The sequence below is a fragment of the Natator depressus genome, chromosome 7, assembly GCF_965152275.1.
Source record: "Natator depressus isolate rNatDep1 chromosome 7, rNatDep2.hap1, whole genome shotgun sequence".
Classification (NCBI taxonomy): Eukaryota; Metazoa; Chordata; order Testudines; family Cheloniidae; genus Natator; species Natator depressus.
The window spans coordinates 1,900,711-1,928,163 of record NC_134240.1 but is presented as its reverse complement, the minus strand read 5'-3'; the positions used below and the strand labels follow the sequence as shown (position 1 = coordinate 1,928,163).

At 43.7% G+C, this 27,453-nt stretch overlaps 1 protein-coding gene across 4 annotated transcripts in view; it reads left to right on the top strand.

Annotated features, from left to right (window-relative positions):
* ACOX2 (acyl-CoA oxidase 2) overlaps positions 1–27,447 on the top strand; it is a 31,488-nt gene extending 4,041 nt beyond the window's left edge. For all 4 annotated transcript variants that reach the window (XM_074957339.1, XM_074957338.1, XM_074957340.1 and 1 more), the window contains 13 exons: positions 687–849; positions 3,881–4,032; positions 4,921–5,028; positions 7,040–7,159; positions 7,732–7,847; positions 8,672–8,844; positions 10,167–10,329; positions 11,419–11,609; positions 14,479–14,640; positions 15,710–15,815; positions 19,318–19,535; positions 24,372–24,504; positions 25,999–27,447. In XM_074957339.1, coding sequence (XP_074813440.1) covers positions 687–849; positions 3,881–4,032; positions 4,921–5,028; positions 7,040–7,159; positions 7,732–7,847; positions 8,672–8,844; positions 10,167–10,329; positions 11,419–11,609; positions 14,479–14,640; positions 15,710–15,815; positions 19,318–19,535; positions 24,372–24,504; positions 25,999–26,061 — 1,868 coding nt within the window. In that variant the 3' untranslated portion in view covers positions 26,062–27,447. The remainder of the gene's footprint in view (positions 1–686; positions 850–3,880; positions 4,033–4,920; positions 5,029–7,039; positions 7,160–7,731; positions 7,848–8,671; positions 8,845–10,166; positions 10,330–11,418; positions 11,610–14,478; positions 14,641–15,709; positions 15,816–19,317; positions 19,536–24,371; positions 24,505–25,998) is intronic.
* The last annotated feature ends 6 nt before the right edge of the window (positions 27,448–27,453 follow it).

Genomic DNA, 27,453 nt, shown 5'->3' with positions numbered 1-27,453 from the left:
ATGCACATGTGCCCTGGACACTGTCCCCCAGCTGAGGCAGTATGGGACAGTGGCCAGGGTAGTCCCAGGATGCATTGGCTCAAAGACAGTGACGCAGCATGGTATGGGTGGGCAGGCAAACACAGTTGGATACAGGGTTGTGTTACGAAACACCGGCTGTGTAGACACAATACAATGTGGTGTGGTAGCCGTGTCAAACGAGCATGTCATGACCAGGTTACCATACCGCTTGTACTCACCATGCAGACAGGACTCTGGAGGTATAGCCTGGCTGCAAACAAAGCCTACAGCCGTGCCAATGCCAAGGAGGGGGCCAGAGCGGGAGCATGTGTGGTCTGGAGGAGGTTTCTGGCCTTGTCATGCAAAAGAGGGCTGGAAAACAGATCACTAAAATTAAGCTGTGAAGGGAAGAGGGGGATTCTGTGAGTTTGATCAGGTCGAATCCTTGCCTGTGTAGATCACATAGCTCTGCCTCACCTGAAATAGATGCTGGGACCAGGGTTGTCTGCAGAGAGCTCTGCCAGGTGAGGCTTTCCCTGTGGGCAGCCAACACCATGGTAAAGCTTTCCATGGCTGCAGCTTGCTTTCAAACACAGCTCAGGGTTTGCTGAGAGACTAATCATATTGGGGCAGAGGCACCCCAAGCTGTATTACCGCAGAGTGAGCTCTCCTGTTCTGTTTTACAGAGGCAGTTATCCACAGTGACCCCGGCTTTAGCAGAGAAAACCAGTACTTTCAGAGCCAGAATGAGAGGTATGAAGCAGCAGTCAGAAAGTCTGTCCACCTCAAGGAGAAGATGCATCAAATGGGATGGACTGAAAACAGGCCTGAAATTAAGTACTGCTACAGGTAATGGCTTTAATATTGTTATTATTTTTCTTTAAAAAAAATCTGCTTAAATCACACACACCCCAGTTAAGAGGCTGGAGGCTGCAACTGTTAATGGACGGATTAACAGGGGTTCCCCCACAAGCATGCTACAGATTTTTACTTTAGCACTTTGCCTCAGAGAAAAGAAAAACATTGGTATAAAACTCCAAGGGAACCACTCAAGAAGTAGCATACAGCTGCTCCTGCAGAGTAATAAAGGTGACTCAGCATACTGGAAATGGCAGCAGATCCAGCTTCTTCGCACTGTCCTTTCACACTCCCTTCCCACGCGTGCTGCTTGTGAAGACAGATGTGGCCTGGAAGAACTCAGGCCGGGCTCCCAACTCACATGATCCTTTTAAACAATCCATAAGAACAACCAGAAACACATTAAAAATTCCGAGTTGAAATGTGTGAGTGGAAGGTCAGCATTTACCCGCGAGGTGGTGGCATGAGGCCTGGACTGATAACTCCGATTCCCCATGAAAGGTGCTCATCCCCACAGCTGAAGCCAGAGAATGCCGTCCCAACTGACTTTTTAAGTCTCTTCCGTCGGATAAAACGCTACTCCAGTGAAAGGTCACTAGTACGACAATCTGACAGCGTGGTTTGCAAACAGTCACTGCAGCTCAGCTTTTGAATTCATGAAAAAGGCAGGGAATTTACAAAGTTGTTGGATAAGTTCCATTTTTTTAATAAAAAAATGTTTGGTTCGTGTATTTATTTAGCTATATGCATAAAGGAGGAAAGCTGCTATCCTGGGCTCTGGGCTCCTTTGATAGAATTTTTAAATGCAATGACAAAATAACCAGCGGCTTTCCCCAACCAGAAAATAAGAAAATAACCAATCAGCACCCTGATGATAACCCACCACATCTGCTTTCATCAGGCCCCTTTCCCCATTGACATCAATGGGACTAGTCATGTGCTTCCAGTTAAGTGTGTGCATAAGTGCTTTGTTGAAACAGGGCTGAGTACCTTGCAGGAGGACCGAGTCCCTAGCCTGCATCTCATATATAATCACATGGCAAGTTCTTCAAAGGGCCTCACAGTGTTGGAGATTGTCAGGGTTCCCTCCCCACTCTGAACTCTGGGGTACAGATGTGCATGAAAGACCCCATAAGCTTATTTCTACCAGCTTAGGTTAAAAACTTCCCCAAGGCACAAATCCTTCCTTGTCCTTGGACAGTATTGCTGCCACCACCAAGTGACTTAGACAAAGATTCAGGAAAAGGACCACTTGGAGTTCCTGTTTCCCCAAAATATCCCCCCAAATCTCTATACCCCCTTTCCTGGAGAGGCTTGAGAATAATATACCAACCAACAGGTTAACCAGGTAAGCACAGACCAGACCAAACCTTTGAGTTTTTAGGACACTAAAAACCAATCAGGTTCTTAAAAGAAGAACTTTATTATAAAGAAAAAAGTAAAAGAAGCACTTCTATAAAATCAGGATGGAAGGTAATTTTACAGGGTAATAAGATTTAAAACACAGAGGATTCCCCTCTAGGCTCAACTTCAAAGTTACAAAAAGCATGAATAAACCTCCCTCTTAGCATAGGAAAAATTCACAAGTTAAAACAAAAGATAATCTAACGCATTTCCTTGCTATTACTGACAATTTTTGTAATCTTAGATGCTTATTTCAGGTAGAGTTTTAGGAGATGTTTTTTTCTTGCCCTGGTCCCTCTCTGTCCGAGAGAGAACAACAAAGAGGGCACAAACAAAAACCTCCCCCCACAGATTTGAAAAGATCTTCTTCCCTTATTGGTCCTTTTGGTCAGGTGCCAACCAGGTTATTTGAGCTTCTTAACCCCGTACAGGTAAAGGAGGGATTTTATGCTACCCTTAGCTGTATGTTTATGACAGAGATAGTGAAACAGTGGCAAGTATCTCTACAAACTGTTTTGAAAATTCATTTTTAATAATGTATATTCCTAGCTAGCTAGCTAAAGAGTGTATCACTACTGTGCAGTGCAATCTTCCTTCAAGCATTCCCTTACACACATTTCTTCCGCCCCACCCTAGATGATCTTGAAGCTCTCCAAGGTCCTGTATAACAGGAAGGGGATGATCATTTATTAAAGAGAACAGGTGTCCATCAGTTTCTAACAGAGGTGCCTGTGGTGGCACTGCAGTAAAACAAGGGGTTGCAAATAATCTAAGGAGATAGATTAATCAGCTCCACTGAGCAAAGATTTCCACATGTGACAAAACGTGAGCTCCCTTCTGTGCAGAAGGAGAAACTCCAGAAGGAAGGTACTTCAGACTCCTTCTACTTCTTCTCACTGTTTCTATTTTATAAAAATAATTAAATATTTTACAAGAGAGAAATTTTCACCATGTGCTACTGAAATTAGATTATCTAAGTTCCTATGGGCTGCAGAATCTCAGACTGCACCATTCTGGGACGACACCATGCAATTGAGCCGGCTGGCATGTTGTCAGAGGAACTGACTAGACATTTTAAAAAAAAGTTAGGTAAGTTCAAAGTTGTCTAAGTCCTGAGTGACAGCAGATGCAGCTCAGTCCGTTCCAGCTGAAATCAGTGATATTCAGTATTTTTGGTTGTGATTTAAATAGAAGGAAGAGGAAAGATGAAAGGGGGAAAAGAGAAGAAAGGGTTAATAAAAATCAAAGAAAGTTTAGGGGCTGGATGGTGTTTTTTAGAAGCTCAATTCAATACTACTAAGCTGATCCGGAAAGAGAGAACACCTTTCCACATTGCCAATTAAAAGACAAGGGAGGTGTAATCATCAAACAAATAACTCTCAAGCAAGGTATGCTATTAAAGACAAAACAGAACCAGCTTTGAAGGATTATTTTTCTCGCACTTCCTGTGTAGATGCATTCTGTTACAAAATTAATTCAAAAGATCAGTAACAATGGGAACTCAGAACTGGTAGGTGCTGAAGTTTTTTTAAAAATGCCTTATGCATTGGGACGGTTGCATTAACCATATTCTTGGAACTAGCACTCATGCAGAATACTGTCCGTACATTCCTTCCAGGGCACTTGGAGGAGACCTAGCATTTAACGTCCACGGAGTCTTTAAGAACAGTATCTTGGCCCTGGGAACAGATGAACAGATTGCCAAGTGGATCCCACTTGCTGACAAATACCACATTATAGGAACCTATGCTCAAACTGAATTGGGACATGGTAAGTCTACAGAGAAAATGTAGCTTTTCCTTAGGAAGAAAAACACTGGCCCAGATGCTCAATTGGTGTAAATTGGCTCAGCCTCATGGACTTCATCTTAGGATATGGCCAAAGATTGTTTACAACATGAGACGCCCTTTGGGGAAATCAGCTGCTCCCACCCAACAAATTTCAGAGACTTGAGTTTAGAGGCTGTGGAGATGTTCAGCTGTGGATTGCACAAGAGTCCCAAAGGAAGAGAAAAAGCCTTTCTCGCTTTATAGAGCTGGCAGGAAAAAAATGAGTGTCAGAGAAAGTCCGCTGGAAGCTGAGTTTACTTTTTGATTCTGAAAAGTTCAGGTGGTGGAAGGGGAAGACTTGGAGTTGGATGCCAGAAAACAGGGATCCAAGAGGGTCACCCTCATCCCAGGAGTTGGTTGGGGGGATATATTTGGTTATACGTTTTCTATTCCTGGGAGAGGGATTTGCCAGGTTACATCTAGGGTAGATGCGCTTGGGAGATGGGTTTTAGGGTAGCACTCACCAGGCTGGGTTCCAAGCCAGAGAGTAAACCACAACATTTGGGGAGTGTCCATACTAGCTTCCAAAAAGGTGTAACGACTGCAAGTTAACTCAGGGAAAAAACGGTAGTGTAAAAAGACTCCAGAAGCCAACAGGTTAGGCCCAGCCTTAAATATCCTATGGAGACAGCTGCAAGGGCCTGCACTGAATGCACAGTCTCTGGCAGATCCTTCTCTGAGAGGAAGGGGCCTGGTATGAAGGGAGAGCTAACGATCTACCAGAGGTGCCCTGTCACTTTTCTTCAGTGAGGCCTCAAGGATGTGGTGTCTGTCTCTCAGATGACCCTTCTGACATACTGAGGGATTATGTCCATTTATCTTTGTGCAGGGACATTTCTTCGGGGTTTGGAGACAACAGCGGTTTTTGACATTTCCACTCAGGAATTTACACTGAATACACCAAAGATCTCTGCAATGAAGTGGTGGCCTGGAGACTGTAAGTACCAAACTCAGAATTACACTCTAGTGTTCCTAGTCTGCACCATTCAATCACTCTCCCTCCCGCTCCCCGACTTAACTTGGCATGTGGGTGTCAAAGCTGCCTTTGCTTACTCCCTAAAACATATTAGGATTACATTTTAAAGCTGAGCTTTGTGACTGGGTGAGCCACTTGTTGTAAATATTTATTCATGTATTTAAAAGTCAAAAGGGACCATTATGATCATCTAGACTGATCTCCAGCACAGCACAGGCCAGAGAGATCCACCCAGTGACTCCTGCTATGCAGGGAATCCTTCTTCTCTACTCCAAGTGACACTTTGTGCCCAATGACTTGTGGTTGAACTAAAACAGAGCTTGGAGTTACTTCCAGTCTCAGTTTAAAGACTCAAGTGATAGTGAATTTATCACCCCCTTTGGTAAGTTGTTCCAGAGGTTAATTATCCCCCGCTGTTAAACATTTCACCCTAACTCCAATTAAAAATTTCTAGCTTCAATTTCCAGCAACTGGATCTTGTTAAGCCTTTGGGTAAGTCGACATGGCAACTGGAGATGTGATTGCAGCATGTATAGACACACCTCAGATAGCTTTAACCTCGCACACTTGGGTAGCAGAGCAGTGACGCTGCAGTAACATGGGCTACAGCATGGGCAGTTCAATCCTGCCTGGGACCCTGGGTACTCACTCGGTTGGCTACTCCGCAGTACCATGGTTTCACTGCTGTTGATACTCTTGCTAGCTCGAGTGAAGCTAGCTCGTGTACATCTACACATGCTGCAAGCACACCTCCAAATGCAGTGTGGAAATACAAAAAGAAAAGGAGGACTTGTGGCCCCTTAGAGACTAACCAGTTTATTTGAGCATGAGCTTTCGTGAGCTACAGCTCACTTCATCAGATCCGATGAAGTGAGCTGTAGCTCACGAAAGCTCATGCTCAAATAAATTGGTTAGTCTCTAAGGTGCCACAAGTCCTCCTTTTCTTTTTGCGAATACAGACTAACACGGCTGCTACTCTGAAACCTGTGGAAATACAGACTCTTTGCCTGCTGTAGCAAAGGGCTCCCTCCTGTGGTGTGCAGTGATCACTCAGTGCTTAAGGTGCTTGCAAGAGCTCTGCTTTATTCTGTGTCCAGTTCCAACTGACTGTGTTTAACAAGAGCTTCACCACACCCCAACCAGCATCTGTATGAGAAGCTCAGCCCTAAAAGCCACAGTCCCCAATAGCACAAGTGGCAGATGTCTTCTCCCTGCGTAGGTACTCACAGATCACAATTAACCCTGCGATCAGTTTGCTACCAGCAGGTGGCAGGCTTTCCCAAAGTACCTGTAGAAATTAGAAACCAGCGAAAGGACTGGGTTTTGTCCCCTCAGTCTGCATGTGGAAGGAAGGAAGGAATAGTTTTCTGATTACAGAGAAGGATGGAACCAGGAGCCGTGGGATCAGGGCATTCATTTCTTGTGCTAGTTTCCTTACCTGTAACACTGGGATAACACACACAGTACCGCCTGTGCAGGATGTTGAGAGGACAAATTCACTAATGTCGGGAAAGCTACAGAAGTGCAGAGTATCAGAACCTATACTCACAAGCCAGTGTCTCAGGTTCCCCTTGGTTTGAGGATGGCACGTTCCACATACAACTGCAGAACCCAAGGCAATTACTACAAAATACTTCACACTTCAATAGCATCTTAAATATTCTAGGACCTGTATGAGCATTAACTACTTACGTAGATGAGTCTCCTCATTTCAAAGGGAAACTGAGGCAGGAGGATTAAGTGATTTGCACAAGATAATCCAGAAAATGAACAGTGCTAGGAGAACTACTGAGGGACTTCCTGGCTCCCAAGGTCCCTGCTCAATCCACTAGATCACATCTTCCTCGAGGAACCATTCACTATCGACTACTACATGTGTTACGTCAAACAGAACCAATGTCTGCTGCATTGAACTATAAAAGCATTTATTGTATCTAATCTTAGAGAAACCTGGTATTCTTCCTCCTTCTAGTGGGCAGATCAGCAACCCACGCTGTGGTTTTTGCCCAGTTGTATATTAAAGGAAAGTGCTATGGTTTGCATGCCTTCATCCTGCAGATCCGCAGCCTTTGTGACCATTCACCTGCGCCAGGTAATTTACTCCAGATCCTACAGTGATGCTTCAGTTACCTTGTCTAGTTCACTCTCAACATATTTTCTAAACACTGGGCCGGAATTTTGAATAGTCCTACATGGACACCTGACAACTGTCCCAATGTAGCACCAAGTACTTATAAAGATATTCCTGAAGTTTCAGGGGAGTCACAAGCAGTGTTTACAATTGTCAAACATTGGCCCAGCATAGCTATAATTCCCCCAAGCCCTTTAACTGAAGAATCATTGGTAATGCCCTTTGGCAGCTTCAGCCTAAATCTACTTTCAATTGTGAAATGTCAAGGCTCCTAGCTGTGCTGCTGTATCCATTTTTGGTATTAACATTTGAACCCTGGTCCCCAGGCAGCACCTATAAATCAGTAGATAGGTAAGGTAGGCAGACAGCCCTTTGAGACTCAGTTACCTCCCTCGCACCCTGGGAAAAGTTTTCTTCAAGGGAAGGGTCAGGGAGTTGAATTTTACCTTGTGCTAGATCTACAAACCTACTGAAGTACTAAGAAAAACAAAGTTCCAATGGAAATAAACAGGATCCATCTTCCCATTCCTTAGGGGTCATTGTGGGAGACATCGGTCCCAAAATGAATTTTGAACACATTGACAATGGCTATCTCATGCTGCAGAACATTAATATTCCCAGAGAAAACATGCTGAGCAGATTCTCTCAGGTACGTGATGCATTAAATCACAAACACTTCAAGCAGATCCAAAAACATCTAGAGTTATGGAAAAATTTTATCCTCAGGTATGCATGCAACTTCAGTTGAACTCACTGGGAATTGTAGATGAGGGTGGAATTTACCTGTATCCTAAATGTACTCTGTACATCAGGAGTTACAAGTTAGCGGTTAAGGCAGCGGCTCCCAAACATGTGCCCTGCATGACCCCATTTTCAGATGTGTTGCTTCCCGCAGCCCCAGACAGGATGGAGGGCGCCATTTAAAAATGGCAGCCTCCCTGCAGCCTGATCTTGCACACACCCTACACGCAAGGTCATGCTGCGTGGAGGATGCCATGTTGCTTTACAAAAGGGCATCCTTTGCACAGTGTGACCTCCCACACGCACGGTGTGTGTGTGAAGTCATGCTGCATGGAAGGTGCCATTTTGTAGAGAAAAATAGCATCTTCCATGCAGCATGACCTCACACGTATGGCTGTGCCGTGTGGAGAACGCCATTTTGTAAAATGGTATCCTCCACACATGCAGGATTGCTGCAACCTCATCCGCTGATGGAGTGACCCCGCTTGGGGTCACAACCCACAGTTTGGGAACTGCTGTGATAAAGATTATGATGCAGGCAAAATATATTGGTGTCAGCAGAAGAAAGAGCATGTGTATCTTAAAATGGATACTTTATCCCTTAAATACTGGAATATTTAGCTCCATGTTCATTTTGCTCAACACAAAATGACCACAGAACCATCTATTTTACTGAAGACAACTATTGCCCTCCATGGGTGCTGTTTTATTACTCTGTATTTCAAAGTCTAGGTTCTACCGGATGGCACCTACATGAAACAAGGGTCTGATAAGATTAACTACTTGACCATGATCGTGACACGTGTTCAGATACTTTGGACTGAAGTTATACCCATGCTGCTGAGGGCCTGCACCATCGCCATCAGATATTCTGTGGTTCGCCGGCAGTCCAAGTTGAACCCTAGGTAATGGCATGAAGATAAACAAGGGGGACAGGTGCAGTGTCACACTGTACCCCCCTTCTCTATTTTATGCTTTTATTCCTGTCTCCTTTCACACGTGATCTCATCACCGTGTCATCAGTTTATTCACCTTTCTATTTGAGGAAGGAAATTAACATCTTCCATCGCTATTCACACTAACAACTTTTCAGCCAAATCCCAGGAGACCCCATTCACAATTACTGTCTGAGATAAGACCCAAGCTTTATATACTCCAACAGCCAGGAAAGATCACTTGTTATCTTCTCCCTGATTGGCCTTCCTTCATGATTACATAATCCAGCAGAATCTTGAAAAAAAACACTGATGGGGTAGAGAATTCTTCTTCAGTCCCATTCTATTAGTGGATGAGACATTAAACTGATTCGCTAGTGAATGCAGTGTTGGTGTAGCCATGTCACTCCCAAACCTGAAGAAGAGCTCTGTGTAGCTCGAAAGCTTCTCTTTTTCACCAACAGTTGGTCCAATAAAAGATATTACCTCACCCACTTTGTCCCTAGTGAATAGCTACATTGTACAGTGTAGAATTTTTATTAGCATTATAAGTCCCTGTGTAATGACTGTGTTAGATGGCTATTGTTCAATTGACTTAGACCCAAAACTTTAAATACTTTCATGATTGATTGATTTATTTTAGATTCCAGTGAAAACAAAGTCTCCTTCAAATGTTCAACTCAAACACTGCACCAGTTTGCTAATAGGAAGCTGACTAGTTTAGTTTCACGGGCAAGCTCAATTTTGGGCAAAAACTAAACACAGAAAAAAGTGAAGAATAAATTAGACTATTAAAAAAAGTGGTAAGGTCCAAATATTTTCATAAGAAATGCAGGGTTTGACCCAAAGGATAGGTATCATATACTTTTATAATCTTTAATCTAACAGTGCACATTAAAAAATACACATTCTGTATTCAAGAGAGCTTTTGAAGTTTGACCATTTGGATTGGACTATTAATACTGATAACAACACCAGACAATCGGTAAGTGTGTGTCTCTGTGTAATGAAGTTGTTGCTGTTGCTAGGGCTTTTCCACTTCTATTTTCGATTATTCTTTCCCCCAGTTGAAGAAGAAATTTTGCTAAAGCACCTTTAACCTTCTGTGCCTTTATTACAGAAACATTGGTGGGAGTTGGTCAGTTTGTGAGCTGCTTTCAGACCAGAGGAGCCTGCTTGCAAAGCAAAAATACTTTGGGCTCCTTAGATTACAAAGGCATTTCAAACTAAACTAATAATAATTGCTGTCCACAGCCTTCCATACTTTATAATCAGAAATCATCTTCCTACAGTGACCCAGAGGCAAAAATCCTAGACTACCAGACTCAGCAACAGAAGCTACTACCTCTGCTAGCAACAGCCTATGCCTTTCATTTCATGAATGCCTTCGTGAATGAGTTCTACAACAAAGGATACACCGAGATCAAACAGGGGAATTTTGATTCACTACCTGAGGTAATTTGCAACAAAAGTAATAAAATAATCATTACCATTATTTGCACACACTGTGCATTTTAATCCCTAGATCTCACAAATAATTTACAAAGCACCCCACTAGACAGATGGGAAACTGAACCACTAGGATCTTAAATTATTTGTCCAAGGCCCACAGAGAGATTACAACTCAGATCTGGACATCCAGAGTTATCTGCATGGAAGAGACAGCATTTGAAAGTTTTTTTAGCTTGAGAAAACATTGTTTTAATGATCCGACAGATCAACGTGGCTCAGATTTACTTCAGTCTTTCCACACTCTCAAAAAATTAACTTCTGGGCTAGGATTGCCAGTTTTGGTTGCACATATTCCTGGACGTTTAATCACATGACAATCTTTAATTAAAGATCAATCTTTAATTCCTGGAGACGCCAGGACAATCCTGGAGGGTTGGCAAACCTATTCTGGGCTGAGAACCAGTATGTAACTTTGGGGGAAAACCAGTGAGTGCCTGTAAATTGGGGCGAGGAGTGCGCTCAAGGTAGGGGGAACAAGGCGTGAAGAGGTGAGGTGGGGGCGGAGCGGAAAGAGGCAGACCAGGCATGGGGCCTTGGGGAAAAGGGGCAGAGATTGAGCACCCCCAGAGAAATAAGGAAGCCGGAGCCTGAGACTCCTCCATGTGAATGCTGCAGCATGAACTAAAAGGGATCTAGTTCGTATCAATGCACTCCTCTTCAAACAGGACTAAGTTAATGCAAACTAGCTACCTTTTCATTCCACGTGGGAGAGTTACAGTGTAGGAATGCTGCAAGTCACATGCCCATAGTCCAAATTGTGGGGCCATGTAGACATAGCCTATGAATCACCAGGCAGCATGGTTTAGAAAAAGCGTACATGGTGTGAGCATGTGCAAATTTGCAAGGACACAAGTGGACAAAAATCAGGCCCTTGAGTTTGCCTGCAGCCAGAGGACCCACACTAAAGTAGTCAGACTTACCAGAGAATACCGTACTTTAGCTTTTTATAAACTTTTAATGGCCTTCATCACAGAAATTGTGTGGCCAAAGGCCAAACTCCTTCACTGTTAACAATATGTCTGCTTTATACAGCTTCATGCACTTACTTCAGGCCTTAAAGCCATAATTACAGACTACTGCACGGCTGGGGCGGAGGTCTGTCTCAGAGCCTGTGGAGGACATGGTTACTCTGCGCTGAGTGGACTCCCTTTTTTGTATACTAAATTAGTCGCTTCTTGTATTTACGAAGGGGAAAACACAGTTCTGTTCCTGCAGACTGCCAGGTAACTATTCATTCCTGTTTGTGTAATAACCTGCCTCTCACTCCCTACAGCATCTTCTCCAAAGCAGTTAAGGACGTCAACAGCTTTCCTATAATGCATGCCCAAATCAAACCCATTTCACAAATGATCCAGTTTTCACGCCCACAGGCAGGAAAGGAGGGGGAACAGTCACTGTCCATCCCTACTGCTCCGGGTCTTGAGATTCCATGGTGATGGTGGTTTGTAAACAGATTGGATACGTTGTACCTACCTCAAGATCTTGTCACTGGGAGGTGAAGTGAAAATACCCCTCCACACAATAACAGTTAGGGAAAGAGTTTTCAATGGAATTTGTTGCCTTTTAAGGTAATTTTAAATTAAGCTTAAATTTTGAGAAGGTAAACTTGTTCCACTTAGCCCAGGCTGTGGCCTGTTCCAGTGATGTTGTTTTCCTTTGGATACATAGTCTGCTAATTATCTGCAGCGGATAAAACGCAGGAAAGGTGCAGTGCTAACATCTAATTGGAGTAATAAAACATGCACTTAGCTAAAATGGGAAAAATCTAGTCCATGTCCCGAGAGAGAGAGAGAGAGAGCGAGATCCACCCCACACCTCCACCACTACCCACCCACAGCAGTGCCACAGACAGGACGGACTCAGAGATGACCTCTGTACTGTAGCCTATTGCTTCTGGAGATGGTCCATCCAGCTCAAGGCTGAGTCACGTCAATGGGACTTGGTGGTGAAGCTCACACTGCTTCCGTCTGTCTCCCTGTGCGCGGAAAAAGAGATTCAGTCAGAGGTGAAAGCAAGCCGGTGCGCCGTACCTGACCGGCTTTCCCAGACAGCAATTTAAAGCCCTGGGGTAAGTTGCGGCAGGGCTCCGGCGGGGATTTAATGGGCCCCGGAGCTCCAGCCCCCACTACCGCCCCGGGGCCATTTAAATCCCCACCGGAGCCTTGCTGCCGAAGCCCTGGGGTAGCGGCAGCGGGGCTCTGGAGGAGATTTAAAGGGCTGGGGCGGTAGCAGTGGCTGGAGCTCCGGGGCCCTTTAAATTCCCGACGGAGCCCCCCCACCTCTACCCCAGGGCTCGGGTAGCAGGGCTCAGGCAGGGATTTAAAGGGCCAGGGCAGTAGCGGCGGCTGGAGCCCTGGGGCCCTTTAAAGCCCTGCCAGAGCCCCGCCGGCACTAGCCCAGGGCTCGGGCAGCAGGGCTCTGGCGGGGATTTAACGGGCTCGGGGCTCCAGCAGCCGCTACCACAGCAGAGTCCCAGGCCCTTTAAAGGTCTGCCAGAGCCCAGAGCCCCGAGCCCCGGGGTAGCGGTGGCAGCCGGGAGCCCCCAGGGCTCCTCAGTGATTTAAAGGGCCTGGGGCTCTGCAGCAGTAGCTAGAGCTCTGGGCCCTTTAAATCACTCCCGAGCCCCGGGAGTCCCGAGCCCCTGCAGCTGGTAGCTCAGGGGTGGTTTAAAGGGCCCCGGGCTCGCAGCCACCACTCCTGCAGCTGGAGCCCCGGCCCTTTAAATCAAGATGACCGTCCGTCCTGTCTGTGGCACTGCTGCTGGTACTGCCAGCAAACGCAGTGGGTGGGTAGTGGTGGAGGTGTGGGGTGGATCTCGCTCTCTCGCTCTCTCTTGGGACATGGACTAGAGTTTTCCCATTTTAGCTAAGTGCATGTTTTATTACTCCAATTAGATGTTAGCACTGCACCTTTCCTGCGTTTTATCCGCTGCAGATAATTAGCAGACTATGTATCCAAAGGAAAACAACATCACTGGAACAGGCCACAGCCTGGTCTAAGTGGAACAAGATTACCCGCTCAAAATTTAAGGGATTTAAGTCCCCGCCTCTTCCGGTTGAGGCTACGCCCCCTGCTCAAGACTCCGGTGTACCAGTAAGTCCTTTAACTTACTTTCACCCCTGGATTCAGTATTTGGGGCTCTCATGTCAACATTTTTCATGCTTATGCAGGTTTTTTTTTTAAGGGGATAAATGCACCAAACACAAATTGCCTTTAACTTTCCTAGTTTTGTGGCTCATGCAGTTTTAAAGAGAACTATCTAATTATCACACAGATGGAATCCTGTTAACAGCAATATCAACACCAATTCTAGACATTCATCAGGACACAAACATTAGACAGACCCTGTGGAAAGCCAGGCCCATCACATCAGGTTGCTGCAAACAGCACACAGAAAACAAAATCCTTGTTAACTGATTGGTGGGTTTTAGACTTTTGACGGGTCATAGGAACTCACTGCTCCTCCCTCACCACACAGAGAGGCTCATGACACCTTGCAGTAGTTTGCACAGAACAAACAGGTTCAGTGCAGCCTATTGCATCTGCAACGAACAGATTCTTTAAGGATGCATGTCCTAACATGAAAACTAAACTAAAATTCAACCCGGGTTTGAAGTCCACTAGTTAAGCCCGACTCGCAAAGCCATGTTCTTTCCCCAGGCTCTGTGCACCATGGAGGCAGAGTGCTTGGCTCCCATAGAGGAGTGGGGAGCAGCTTGGGTTACTAAGCAGCCAAAAGGAGTTATTGCTTAACACGTGGTGTAGGACCCGTCCAGCCCTGCTTGGCTAGCTGGATGTCAAATGTGATGCAGTCCAGGGGGGGATACACAGGAGGAGACAGGAGCTTGTGACAGGGAAATGAGGAACCTCTTTCCCCACCTCATACCAGAGGGAAAAGTGTCCTACATTTTGACAGTAACTCCCCAGGTTTCCAAACCATGACCCAATATGTATTCAAATACACTTCCCAGAGTTTGCATCTGGCTTCAGCTCAAGAAGCCTCAGGTCTCCTCAACAGGGGTCACTTTCAGGACATGCTGCAATTTTGGAACCATACCGAGCTGAGGACCCATTCTGTCCCCCTGCTGTCAGGTTTCTGGTAAAGTGCCTTGCAGCAGCTCACTCCGGCCAGCCCATCCCTGCCTCCGCCGCCTATCTGTCTTCAGTGGGCTCGGGAAAGTGTAAGGCCTGGACCAAGATGGACTTTCTCAAACCAGACGTTTACGCAGAGGCCTATCGACACAGAGCAACCAGGTGAGTCAAAAGGGGCCAGAGGAGGAACTTTTCCAAGGTTAACACCCAAGCAGTCCTTGAATTCAAACCCTTCATCACAAATAAGAAAACCACCTAAATCGGCTTCTTAGCTTAAGAAAAGGAGGCGGCAGTTTAAATTCAGCAAAACCTCGTCATGCCGTTTTCGCAGAGATGACGGTTTCGCCCCTCCCCCTTGCAAGTGAGGCAGTTTTCTCTGCTCCAGACCCTATTAATATTAAACATCTGATGCAGAATAGTAGGGTTTTTAAAGCCATGCATAACAGACAACGTATTCTGAGCAGCGTTGGGTTTTAAAATAAAAAGATCAGTAGAAATACAAGTCACCAAATGGAATCTCTGCCATCCAGAGAGATTGCTGGGCGATTCAACTCTGTGCCATTCTAAATGTTGCCAAGAAAAATAAAATATCAGATGCTTAAGAAACTAATTCCTTCTTCAAATGGTCTGTCCAGCACCTTGCACAATGGAGCTCCAACTCGGATTCTAGCCATTGAGTACTACAGCAAATTAATAATAGGTTATACACATTTACAGATCAAGTGACGTTGCGGGTCTCTGGAACTCAGGAAAACACAGCAAGCCAAATCCTCTTCTTGTTTACACCAATGTAAATGCAGAGTACCTCCCCTGAAGTCACTGTAGATTTATACTGTAGTACATTAGAACAGTGTCTGGCTCAGCGTGCTGAAGGCAGCAGTGTCAGGGACAATCAGTTATAAATATTCTGTCACAATTTCTTTAACTCTATTGCGCTCTCTCTCACCTCATTCAAGAGCTAAAGAAAACGCACATGGTCCCAGCGAAACAGAGATGTGAGCTACTATTGGTGGAGGTCCTTTAGTGGATGAGTTGCCTGAGTGTTTTTCTCTGACTTGTGGTTAGATGGTTTCAGTTTCCATGGCCAAAGATCTTTGCCTTCAGGGTATGTGAAATGAAATTCATTTAAACCAGTCACTTCAGACATGTCTTTTTGACATGGTGGGTATGTAGAGTGGTGAATATAGAGTGTGTTTACAGACATGTACAATACAAATAATTTTCTTCCCAGGCTCCTCGGAAATGCAGCAACCAAACTACAGGCTTTGGTTCAGTCAGGAGCAGAACAGTATGAGGCCTGGAACAAGTGCACAATACAGCTTGTACAGGCTGCGAAGGTTAGTACAAATCCAGTATTCATTAGCCCTACTAGGTGTGGCTAACAACAGACAAAAGGAACCCGTGGTCAGCTTAAACAGATTTAGTCATATTCCCAATTATTTGCTGTTCGTATGACAGAAGCACCTATTCTATTGTATTCTATTCCATACAGCTTATACCTAGAGCTCCCAGCTGAGATCAGTGCCCCCTTGTGCTAGGTACAGTACAAACAGAGTGAAAGACACTTCCTGTCCCAAAGGGGTTACAGTCGAGAAAACAAGAGGCAGGAGGGGAAACAGAATCCATAGAGAGGTGAAGTGACTCACCCATGGTCACACATCAGCCAGTAGCAGAGGAACTGGCTGCCAGTTCCATTCTCTCTGCACTGGAACGCGCTGTCACAAATCACCATTTAACTCAATTGCCATTGAAAATGTTCATTCGTTTCCTTTTGACTTCAGTGCTGGAATCAGGAAAAGTTGTAGGGTCACTGGGGCAAAATTTACCCCCAACATAAGTGTGTTGAAGTCTCTTAGAGTAACACCCAGGGTGAATTAGGCCTATTATTTCCTTTTTAGCTTTAAAAAGTATTTCTCCTCCCAAAAAACAGGAACAGTGATAAGTCTGATACTGTAATTTCCACCTTAAAAGAAGGCAAAGGAATAAATAAGATCAATTTAGCGAGACCTGAAAATGACCGGATATCCTGATGAAACTGATGTGAGAATTCAGGCAGGCAAAATATACATTCCCCACACTGAAATGTGCCGAGACAGCCGAGTTAACACTCTCTACACTTCAGCTCTTAAATGGAGCACACCAGGGGAACCATTACAGAAATCTCATTCAAGGGGGAAATTAAAACACTTGGAATTTCATTACGTCTCTAGTAGGCAACAGATCAAGATAAGTTCTCTGCAAAGTTTCAAATTTTGCTGCAACTATGTTAAAAATAAAGTTATCCTCTTGTACCCTTTTTATCTAAAGGAGAACATTTTTGAAAATAAAGATCTATAGGTCATTTGTTTTACTAAAATTAAAAAGTTTTAAAATCTAATTTCTTCTGAAATGTGTGCTTGTATGCTCAGCATCAGTGTGAGACTGTTCAAATTAAACTGGACAAAGTATAGATCCCTCACATGGGCCGTGTATAAAGGAAACTGACCACTTAACTGCAGCAGCATTGCTTAGATGTCCCCTTAAACAGGAAACTGCACCCAATGTGCTTAATCCAGCAGCCAAAGTTCACAACAAAAGTGCAAGTGATTCCCACCAGGAAAATACTGCCCCATGCCTTCGAAAACATTAGAGCGGTTATTCCTCTCAGACTAATAGCACTTTCAAAAGAAACAGTGCTCTATGGTCTTCCAGGTCAATGTAATCTTTCAAAAGCAGAAGTAACTAAATCCACTTTGAGCAATAATGGCTCTCTCTAATGGCATTACAGGCCAGCCAGCTGCCCAGCGTGTTTGTTTTCACCCTTTCTGGTAGATGGAAGAGCTGCAGGCAGCCTCCGTGGAGCAGGGTATTCAGCATGGATAAGTTAAAAAAAAAAAAAAGTGCAGCATTTATTACTGGGGATGATTGAAAAACTGGAATTCTCTTCTGTGAAACAGTTTGAATGGAACAAAGATTTTTTTAGTTAGAAGTTTTCCCCAAAATTGTCCAATGAATCAATTAGATACATTTCAAATGGAAAGAAATTGAAATAAAAGCATCCATTTTGGAGCCTGCCCTCTCCTCTCCTGACCCCCAGAGAAAGGGATGAAGGCCAATAAACAAAACATTTTCATTCAGCCTTCTCTGTGCAAAAATCTGGAATGCAGGCTTGATCCTGCACTCATTCAAATCAAGGACTGAACCCCACCCCTCCCCATTGACTTCCATAGTCCATGATCTTGGTGGCGGGCAGGCAGGGATGGGAGAAATGGCCCATGCATCACAAGACTAGGATAAATAAGGGCCAGGAATGCCCTATCAACTGTGGAATAGAAGGTCAGTCAGTGGAGACAGTGACAGACAGAATCTGACCAGGATTTGTAAATAAACAAAATACTGATTGTATCAGGTGTTTATCAAAGGAAAACACAGTGTTGAGTAAAAGAGAATGGCAGAGCAAGAGTGAAAACGAAGTGAAGCTTGAGTTCTGTGCTGAATTCCCCAGGTACATACACGCGTGCGTGTGACCCACCCAACCCAGGAATGGAATTAGAACACAAAGCATGGTCATTTGTAACTTTTCCCACCACACTTCCTGGTTCACTGAAGACAGCCCTGAACACGCATCATTCTGTGACATCTTTTGCACACTAGAAAATACCAAAAGGATTTCAGAGGGAGAAAAAGATATTATTTGTATTATTTCTGGGCAGAATTCACCCTCTCCACTACTCCCACATAGACTGCTCGGGTAAATCATTAAGCACAGAAGTCTAGGATTAACTCAGTTTGCATATTTCACTTCGGAGTTCAAATGTTCAGCTAACTATACCCGTTAGCAGGGATCATTTCTTTTGCTTTGGGTCAGCAGCCAAAAGGACTTCCATCAATTACCTCAAACAACAAAAGCATTGTAAGCTCCTTGGGGCAGGGACTTCTTTTGTTCTGTTTGTACAGAACCAAGCACAACAGGGTCCTGGCCCAGGACGAGGGCTCCAAGGCACTGTAGTAATATGAATAATCAATAATAATTAATTGGAAAGATGCGCATTCATTTGTCACTCCCTGAAGAAAGACTGAAGTCTCCTTAGTTCTGAGCTCCTGGGAAGGTTGAGTGCTGCATGCTGCTCCAGTGCGACATGTTCAGTTGAATGGATTTGTTTTCCCCTCTCAGTCCACACATAATCAAACAGCCTTGTGGGGATTCAGTGCAATGGGTTTCAGTGCATTTCTGCCATTCAGATTGCCTGGAATGCTCGCTGACAATATTTTGAATAAGAGTAAATCAAGTCCAGAAGGATTTTTCTAATCCTTATCACAGTGGTTCTCAAACGGTGGGTTGTGACCCCGTTTTAATGGGGTTGCCAGGGCTGGCATTAGACTTGCTGAGGCCGAAGCCCGAGCCCCACCACTCAGGGCTGGGGCCAAAGCCCAAAGGCTTTAGCCCTGGGCAGTGGGGCTCAGGTTACAGGCCCCCCACCGGGGGCTGAAATCTTTGGGCTTCGGCTTTGGACCCCCCGCCCAGGACAGTGAGGCTCAGATGGGCTCAGGCTTCGGTCCCCAATCCTGTGGTCCTGTAGTAATTTTCATAGTCAGAAGGGGTTCGCGGTGCAATGAAGTTTGAGACCCCTGCTTATCAGTATCCCGGTGGTGATTATTACTGTCCCCCCTTCTCTTCCATACTGTAGAAGTCAAACATGAATGTGAATGGCCTAACCAGAATAAAAACTGGCAGAAAATGGCCAGTGAAAGTGAAAGGTTTTATACCCTTTGCTAGAATGTTTAGGTCACTCAGCATAGCCCTCATCACTGGAGACATTTATGAGGATGCATTCATAGTTGAATGTAACTCTTTTCTAGGCTCACTGCCACTACATCGTTGTGAAAAACTTCATAGACACAGTGGAGAAACTTAAAAACGAGGCTGAAATCCAGAAGATTGTGAAACACCTTTGTGACCTTTTTGCATTACATGGTATCTTCTCAAACACGGGAGATTTCCTGCATGCTGGTTACATATCTGGGGACCAAATGGACATTGTGACTGCATCCTACCTGGACCTACTCGCTGTCATTCGGTAAGCTATGATAACATAAGAAAGTTAAACAGCAGCTTCCCCCCCACGTCCCACAAGAGGGGGGAAATTATGTTAAATAATTGTTAAGCATGGTTAAGTGTGTCACCATCACCAAGCCTGATGGGATGTCAGGTTTACATTTGTACACAAGGTCTATATGCAAGCTTTATTTTTACAGTTACACAGATTTAAACCCTTAGAGGTCTGAAGGAAAAAAAAAAAGTTCTCAGGATTTCATAAATTGCCCGCTTTTAAAATATCTTATTTTTTATAATTAAAACGTTACTACCAATTAAGGGTACTGTCTCAGGTACTTTAAACTCAGCATCTCAGTTTAAAAAGAGTTGCATGCACATAAGACTTTTCTCACACACACAACAGTCAATGTGGCATTGGGCTAATGCATGAGAAGCACAAAATAAAATAAAAATTAAACCAACTACAGGTGACAGTGCAAAATGTAATTCATTGACTTCATGACCGGGATATCATACAGGAAGATTTGGATGACCTTGTAAACTGGAGTAATAGTATTAGGATGAAATTTAATTGTGAAAAGTGCAAGGTCATGCATTTAGGGATTAATAACAAGAATTTTAGTTATAAGCTGGGGACGCATCAATTAGAAGTAATGGAGGAAAAGGACCTCGGAGTATTGGTTGATCACAGGATGACTATGAGCCGCCAATGTGATATGGCCGTGAAAAAAGCTAATGCGGCCTTGGGATGCATCAGGCGAGGTATTTCCAGGAGAGATAAGGAGGTTTTAGTACCGTTATACAAGGCACTGGTCAGACCTCACCTGGAATACTGTGTGCAGTTGTGGTCTCCCATGTTTAAGAAGGATGAATTCAAACTGGAACAGGTACAGAGAAGGGCTACTAGGATGATCCAAGGAATGGAAAACCTGTCTTATGAAAGGAGACTCAAGGAGCTTGGCTTGTTTAGCCTAACCAAAAGAAGGCTGAAGGGAGATATGATTGCTCTCTATAAATATATCAGAGGAATAAATACCGGCGAGGGAGAGGAATTATTTAAGCTCAGTACCAATGTGGACACAATAACAAATGGATATAAACTGGTCATTGGGAAGTTTAGACTTGAAATTAGATGAAGGTTTCCAACCATCAGAGGAGTGAACTTCTGGAATAGCCCTCCAAGGAAGCAGTGTGGGCAAAAGACCTATCTGGCTTTAAGATTAAACTCGATAAGTTTATGGAGGAGATGGTATGATGGGATAACATGATTTTGGTAATTAATTGATCTTTAAATATTCATGGTAAATAGGCTCAATGGCCTGTGATGGGATGTTAGATGGGGTGGGATCCGAGTTACTATAGAGAATTCTTTTCTGGGTATCTGGCTGGTGAATCTTGCCCATATGCTCAGGGTTTAGCTGATCGCCATATTTGGGGTCGGGAAGGAATTTTCCTCCAGGGCAGATTGGAAGAGGCCCTGGAGGTTTTTCGCCTTCCTCTGTAGCATGGGGCATCGGTCACTTGCTGGAGGATTCTCTGCGCCTTGAAGTCTTTAAACCACAATTTGAGGACTTCAATAGCTCAGACATAGGTGAGAGGTTTTTCGCAGGAGTGGGTGGGTGAGATTCTGTGGCCTGCGTTGTGCAGGAGGTTGGACTAGATGATCATAATGGTCCCTTCTGACCTTAGTAGCTATGAAAAGTTAGATTATTACAATTGCAACCATTTCTAAAATCTAAGAGGTTATTAGCAACACAAGCAAGAATTTTTTAAGTACAATTTTACCCTGACTGTGGCTTTAAATTATTACACCATTTAGAGAAAAACGATCTATTTAAACTAGGAAGTTAAATAGCAACCATGCAGAGTGTCTTGTAGCTTTTAAACATCCAGTAGTACATGCTAACCCTATAAATGAAATAACCCTTGACACACTGAATGCTTTCTGCCATTTTACAAGATTTCTTAGTTTGTTTCAAAGTCATGTTTGGATATAATCAGAAAAGATGAAAAGTTTTTCAGCCATGACCTTTAAACAAACAGAGAATTAGCCACTGAGTCATTTCTCAGATAGCATAGTAAATTAATCCCTTTCAACATTTAAAAAGCTATTTTCACATAGGATTTACTTTCCATAATACAGCACAGCAATTTAGATATTCAGTTTCATTGGGACTTTAGACGAAGTTGTTGACCAAGTGAGGTAACTGGGATTTTGCACACAATAGTAAGAGTACACCCTTCACGGTGGACTAGAAAATCGCAATTGAGGCAGCACGCATTTTTATTGGAATTTCTAAACCAGGATTCAAAAGGTAGCAAACCTAAACCGAATTTTCAGAAGACCTTAGCCCGTGGAACTCATAGTCAAAGATACTGCTGAGGTCAAGAATTTAACAGGACTCAAGAAAGGAGTGCTCATTTCTATGGGATAATGAAAACATGCATGGAGTCAATATTTAGGATTAAAATTAAAACAACCAAGAGTTTGAAAGAGATACAAACACTCCAGCTTTGGGACATGAGACAATCTCATTGGCAGGGGCTCAGAAGAAACTTCCCATATGAGCGGGTTGTGACAGGTTTCCCTCAGGGTGCCACTGGAGGTCGGGTACCACTGAGCCCACCTGACACACCAGACTGGGCTCCCTTTAACTAACTGTACTGCTGTGACAAGCTGCAGACCCACTCCCAGTCTCACTCTTTCACCAGCATACATAGAGGTAGGGACACATCCAGCTGTTGTAACATGCAAACAGGGTTTCTGACTAGCCCCTGCATGGGATGGCTTCAGCTAAGGAACTGCCCAGATACTCAAGGGAACCTCCCCCCACCCATCGGAGCGCAAACCCAAAATACACCATCTTGCACTGCACAGAGAACTGTACAGCGTAAGCTCATGAAATTCACTCCCTCCCTCAATGTGGAGAGAGATATGCAACAGCTTCCCCCCGCCCCCGCCCAGTTATGAATTCCACAGACTGGGTTAAGACAAAACAAAACAAGTTTATTAACTACAAAAGGTAGATTTTAAGTGATTATAAGGGATAGCAAACAGATCAAAGTAGATTACGTAGCAAATGAAACAAACACGCAAGCTAAGGTTAATATACTAAAGAAACTGGTTAAAACTAGCAAATTCTCACCCTAAATGTTGTTTTAGGCAGATTGCAGAGGTTCTTGAAGGCCAGCTGCTCTTGCTTGCAGCTTAAAACTCCAGGTGTTTCTTCCACAGGCCAGACACCTTCTAGCCTGGGTTCAGTCCTTTCTTCCCCAGTTCAGTCTTAGGTGTTTTTTTTGGCAGTCAGGGAGACAGTGAAGAACGAACCACATTGAGGTCACTCCCCTGCCTTAAATAGCTTTTGCATATAGCAAAACTTAGTTTCTAAACTTAGTTCCCACGCCAGTCAGTGAAAAAACACTGGTATTCCAAGATGGATTCTTCTAAGGCCTATTGTTCTTCCTAATGGTCCTTTCCAGCCAGCAGTCTAGACTGATTGCATTCTGTCTAGTGCACATTCCCCAGGTGTACGCACATTTGTAATAGCTGCACAGACAATAGTCCTAACTTCAGATACAAAAATGATACAAACATGCAAATAGGATTATCATATTCAGTAAATCATAACCTTTCCAATGGTATCTCACATGACCCATCTTGCTTAAAATACATCTTAGTTATGTAATAATCACATCATAACAATATTTCTATGAAAAATATGGGGATGTAGCGTCACACAGGTTATTTCAGAACTACCTAGTACAGCATTTCCTGCAGCTGGTACTGGCTATTGTCAGAGGCCAAGATCCAGGAAAGTATTTAAGCACCTCATCACTAGTCACTACTCAGGTGCTTAAAGTCAAGCATATACTTAAATGCTTCTCTGAATCGGGGCCAGAGCTAGGATACTGGATGAGCCATTCGATATATTACGTTTATCTCAATATACTGAAAGCTCTGTGTCCCTGAGGAAGTCTTAACACGTGTAGATTTACAGACATTTTGAAACCAACATGGTATTTGACCCATTGCTTAGTTCTTTGTTTATATGATGGCATTATCCATCGCTTGTTGAGATCCTATTTTTTAAGCAGCTTTTCTAACAAGTAAATATAATTTGGAGGCATATTATTGTAATTCCACTTTAATTTCCTCCATTTATTTTTCAAAGGCACTAAAACCAGAACTTCATCATTTTGTGAGGGAAATAAACATTGTAATTTTAAAAAATAAATCCTCTTATCAATTTTTTTCTTCAATTAGTAATGCTGTTTAAAAGCTTTGTAAGATTAAATCTCTTAGATAACTATTTTACCAGTGGCAGCAGTATCAAGCAGTGAATTTCTAATACAATGATTAAGATTTCCATTTCATTAAAATGACAGTGTCACTGCTTTTAATTGTGTGGGGGCAAGATGCGATTGCCATGTAAAATACCATCTAGAAGTGAAACATACCCCTGTGCTGAGGGCCAGCACAAGTCTGGGAACCACTTACACCCATCAGGCCACCTTAAGACACAAGCTGCAGGGCCTGCTGCTTAAGTGCATCACATAAGATTCAATCCTGAGTCAGGGACCAATCCACGGAGGTGCCAAGCACCTTCAACTGCCATTGACCCCAACGGGAGAAGAGAAGGCTCGGCACAATGGACAATCTGCCTCTCACAAATTAAGGTATATTGGCCAATAATCTCTCCCCTAAACCAGGAACATTAGTTCCTAAATCACCAGGTTTCTTCACACTACAGTAAATACCCATCAGCAAATATGAAATTGTTTTCCCCCATTCGGCCCCCTGCAAAGTGGTATGGATTTCGTTAACCCTGCAGTGAGTGCGGTCCATTTGCTTCCCTAGGAGTGATGCAGTGCCACTAGTGGATGCTTTCGACTTCACTGATGAAAGTTTAAATTCTGCGCTTGGCTGTTATGACGGACATATCTACCAACGGCTTTACGAGTGGGCTCAAAAATCCCCAACCAACCAACAGGTAAGGACAGTGGCCTACAAACTACCGGCACCTACACATTAGCTTAGGCACACATTATTTAGACATATAACATTCAAGGCTGAAAAATGGAAAACAGCCAGGAGAAAGCAGGTTGGAATTTTGAGGCCAGAAGCTAAAAACAACAGTGTGTTCCTTGGAACGGAGTATTGACTTGTGCCAATTACATGCATGGCTCAGAATCTGAGAGTTTAATGACTGAGGCTCTGCTCGAGCAATCAACTCCATGTGGATGGATCTGTACTGACATCAGTTGGGCACTGCACAGCCACACGTCCGTCTATAAAGAGCTGCTCAAGCAGGACATCAGAGCCACGTCTGCCCTTGTTCCAGGCGCAGAACAACCAGTAAGAAGCATGGTTTGGTTCTGGTGCAGTAATCGGAACCTTATAAGTTTAGACCTGCATGTGCACTGTTTGTTCAGTGAATTCAACGTTCGCAGAAGGCATTGGCCTGACACTGCTAGAGCCTGAAATCCAGTTTAAGCACATAATAGGTACAGCATAGTAGCGCCACTGCATGATTCTCCATACTACTGTGCCAGTCTGCCACTGCCCTTTTCTGAAGGAAATGCCCTGTAAGTGGGGACCGGGTTTGGCCAGGCCCTTTCATTCCTTGGCAGTCTCAGCAGAGGCCTACGAGTACCATTTAAAAAGGTGTCTTGTCATGAGCCCTGCTGCAACAAGACCACCCTAAAACCCATCAGATGGTCTTTCAGTCACTGGTGACCAGGACCGAATCTGAACAAGCAATCTAGAGGTCCGGGGCTCTATCTCCTATTACAGTAGCCAGAGCTGTCCAGCCCTCTGGCTGGAACATTATTTTTTATTTATAGCTCTGAACTAACATGCACAAAATCTATATATGTACAATTTAACACCATGGAAAGATATGATAGTTACACACTCTGTATTAACAGGCTGCATATTCACAGGTACTTTTATCACTACTTATCAATAAGTATGTTTATGTTTAAGCAGTAGAGGGTATAAGTTTTAAACAAGGTAACCTCCCTCTTCCCCCACCCACACACTGTATTCTTAGCACACTGCCTTCATTTCTAACATCACATTAACGGTGAGTTAACATCACTGTTCATGCTACATTGGGGTTTCTTTTTTAATTTAAAAACACAGCTCACCTACTTAAACAAGATTTTACCTTAGTATTTTTCTCAGCAAACCAGGTACCACTAGCAAATTTTACAAATGAATGCACAATCTGCAGTTTGCCTTTGGTGAATATTCAAGTTAAAAATGTGCTTTCCAAAATTAAATGCTTTGCATCCTCATTTCGATGAGCAGCATTGCATATTAACAATGTTGGGGGATCCCAGGTACCAGGTTGGGGGGCATTACACACTACTGTAGCATATTTTTTAAAAATTACACTTCAAAGATCATTCTGAGTTATTGAGAAATCACTGTTTCTCCTTAGTCACTGCTGATACCTTCCTATACGCTCCCTCTTCCACAGGTGAGCCGGGCCTATGCAAGTTACCTGAAACCACTTTTTCAGAGTGCTCCATCAAAACTATAAAGATCAACAGCTGCTTGGGACACAGACAACATCTTCTTTGGTTCCATGTATGGTGCACTAGTTAGCACACTGCCAGTGTTTTATAAATAATCATAAAGAGTAACACAGAACAGTTCACTGTACTGTCTGCAAAGAACAACTGGAATTCTTAGTCATTTACATTTAAGAATGGAAGAAAGCCAAACAGGTTTCAGCTATGTCTGTGGTTATACAGAGTTCCATTAGGAACTTACCTATTTTATTTTATTTTTTTAAATATGTTCACAGTAGCTGCATAAGCTGCCATATTTAGCAGTCCGATTCTCAATGTTTTATTACATTCAGGTTAAAAATAATTACTTTCTTGCTGCCTGGGACATAAGTTTGTTGAGCCCATAAAATGCATTGCACAGAATCAAGGAACTTAAGTAATTTAAAGTCACAGCCATAGGTTCTGAAACCAGCTGCTTAGATTAAAAGCGCTGTTAAAATGTAAACTCTTTGGGACAGGGGACAGAATTCCTCCTTGTATCTTGTTGAGCAGTGAGCACTATCTGCACTTAAATAACCAATCGAAACTCACACAGTATGTGCCAGCTTCAACTTGTGAAAATGATCTATTATGATGAAAGTTGCCGATACCCTTTCTGTAAACTTCAGCCTCCAACAGGGGTGTGTGATTTAGGGTTTGCTTATTAAATGGGTCTGTGGTTATCAAGTAAAAAGAACAGATATCTTCTATTCGGGGATTAAACCAAGCATTACATTGCAAATAAATGAAGAAATGTTGTGAACTACTTATTTCACGATTTTCTTGTACTGTTGCAAACAAACTATTTTACAGGGGTCATATATTGTGGTTTGCCTGGCAAGAAACAGAAACTGTTTGCTGGAGCTTCCTCAGTTCACCCTAAGAGCAGCCTTTTCCTATCTGAATAAAATAAAAATCACTTCATGCTAACAAACAAAACAAAAAAACCCATCCCCTAAGCACCAGTAAAAAGGGAGGTGAAGATAGGACCAAAGAAAAACATGGCACTGAGAAAGGTCTCCATGGTCAGAGAATTGTGAATGAGCCAAGCTGAATAAGAAGTGCATACCCACTGCCAAGTCCATGAACTCTAAGGGTATAGTTACACTGCAATAAAACACCTGTAACTGCCCCATGTCAGCTGACTCGGGTTTGCGGGGCTATAAGACTGCAGCGTAGACGTTCAGGCTCAGTCTGCAGCCTGGGCTCCCTCCCTTTGCAGTATCACAGAGCCCAAGCATGGACATCTACACTGCAATTTTGTAGCCCCACAGCCCGAGCCCTGTGAGTCAGCTGACATGGGCCAGCTGTGGGTGTTTTATTGCAGTGTAGACATACCCTAAGCCCAACCAAAAAGTTGCTAAAGTGGTAGCCCAGGCTGC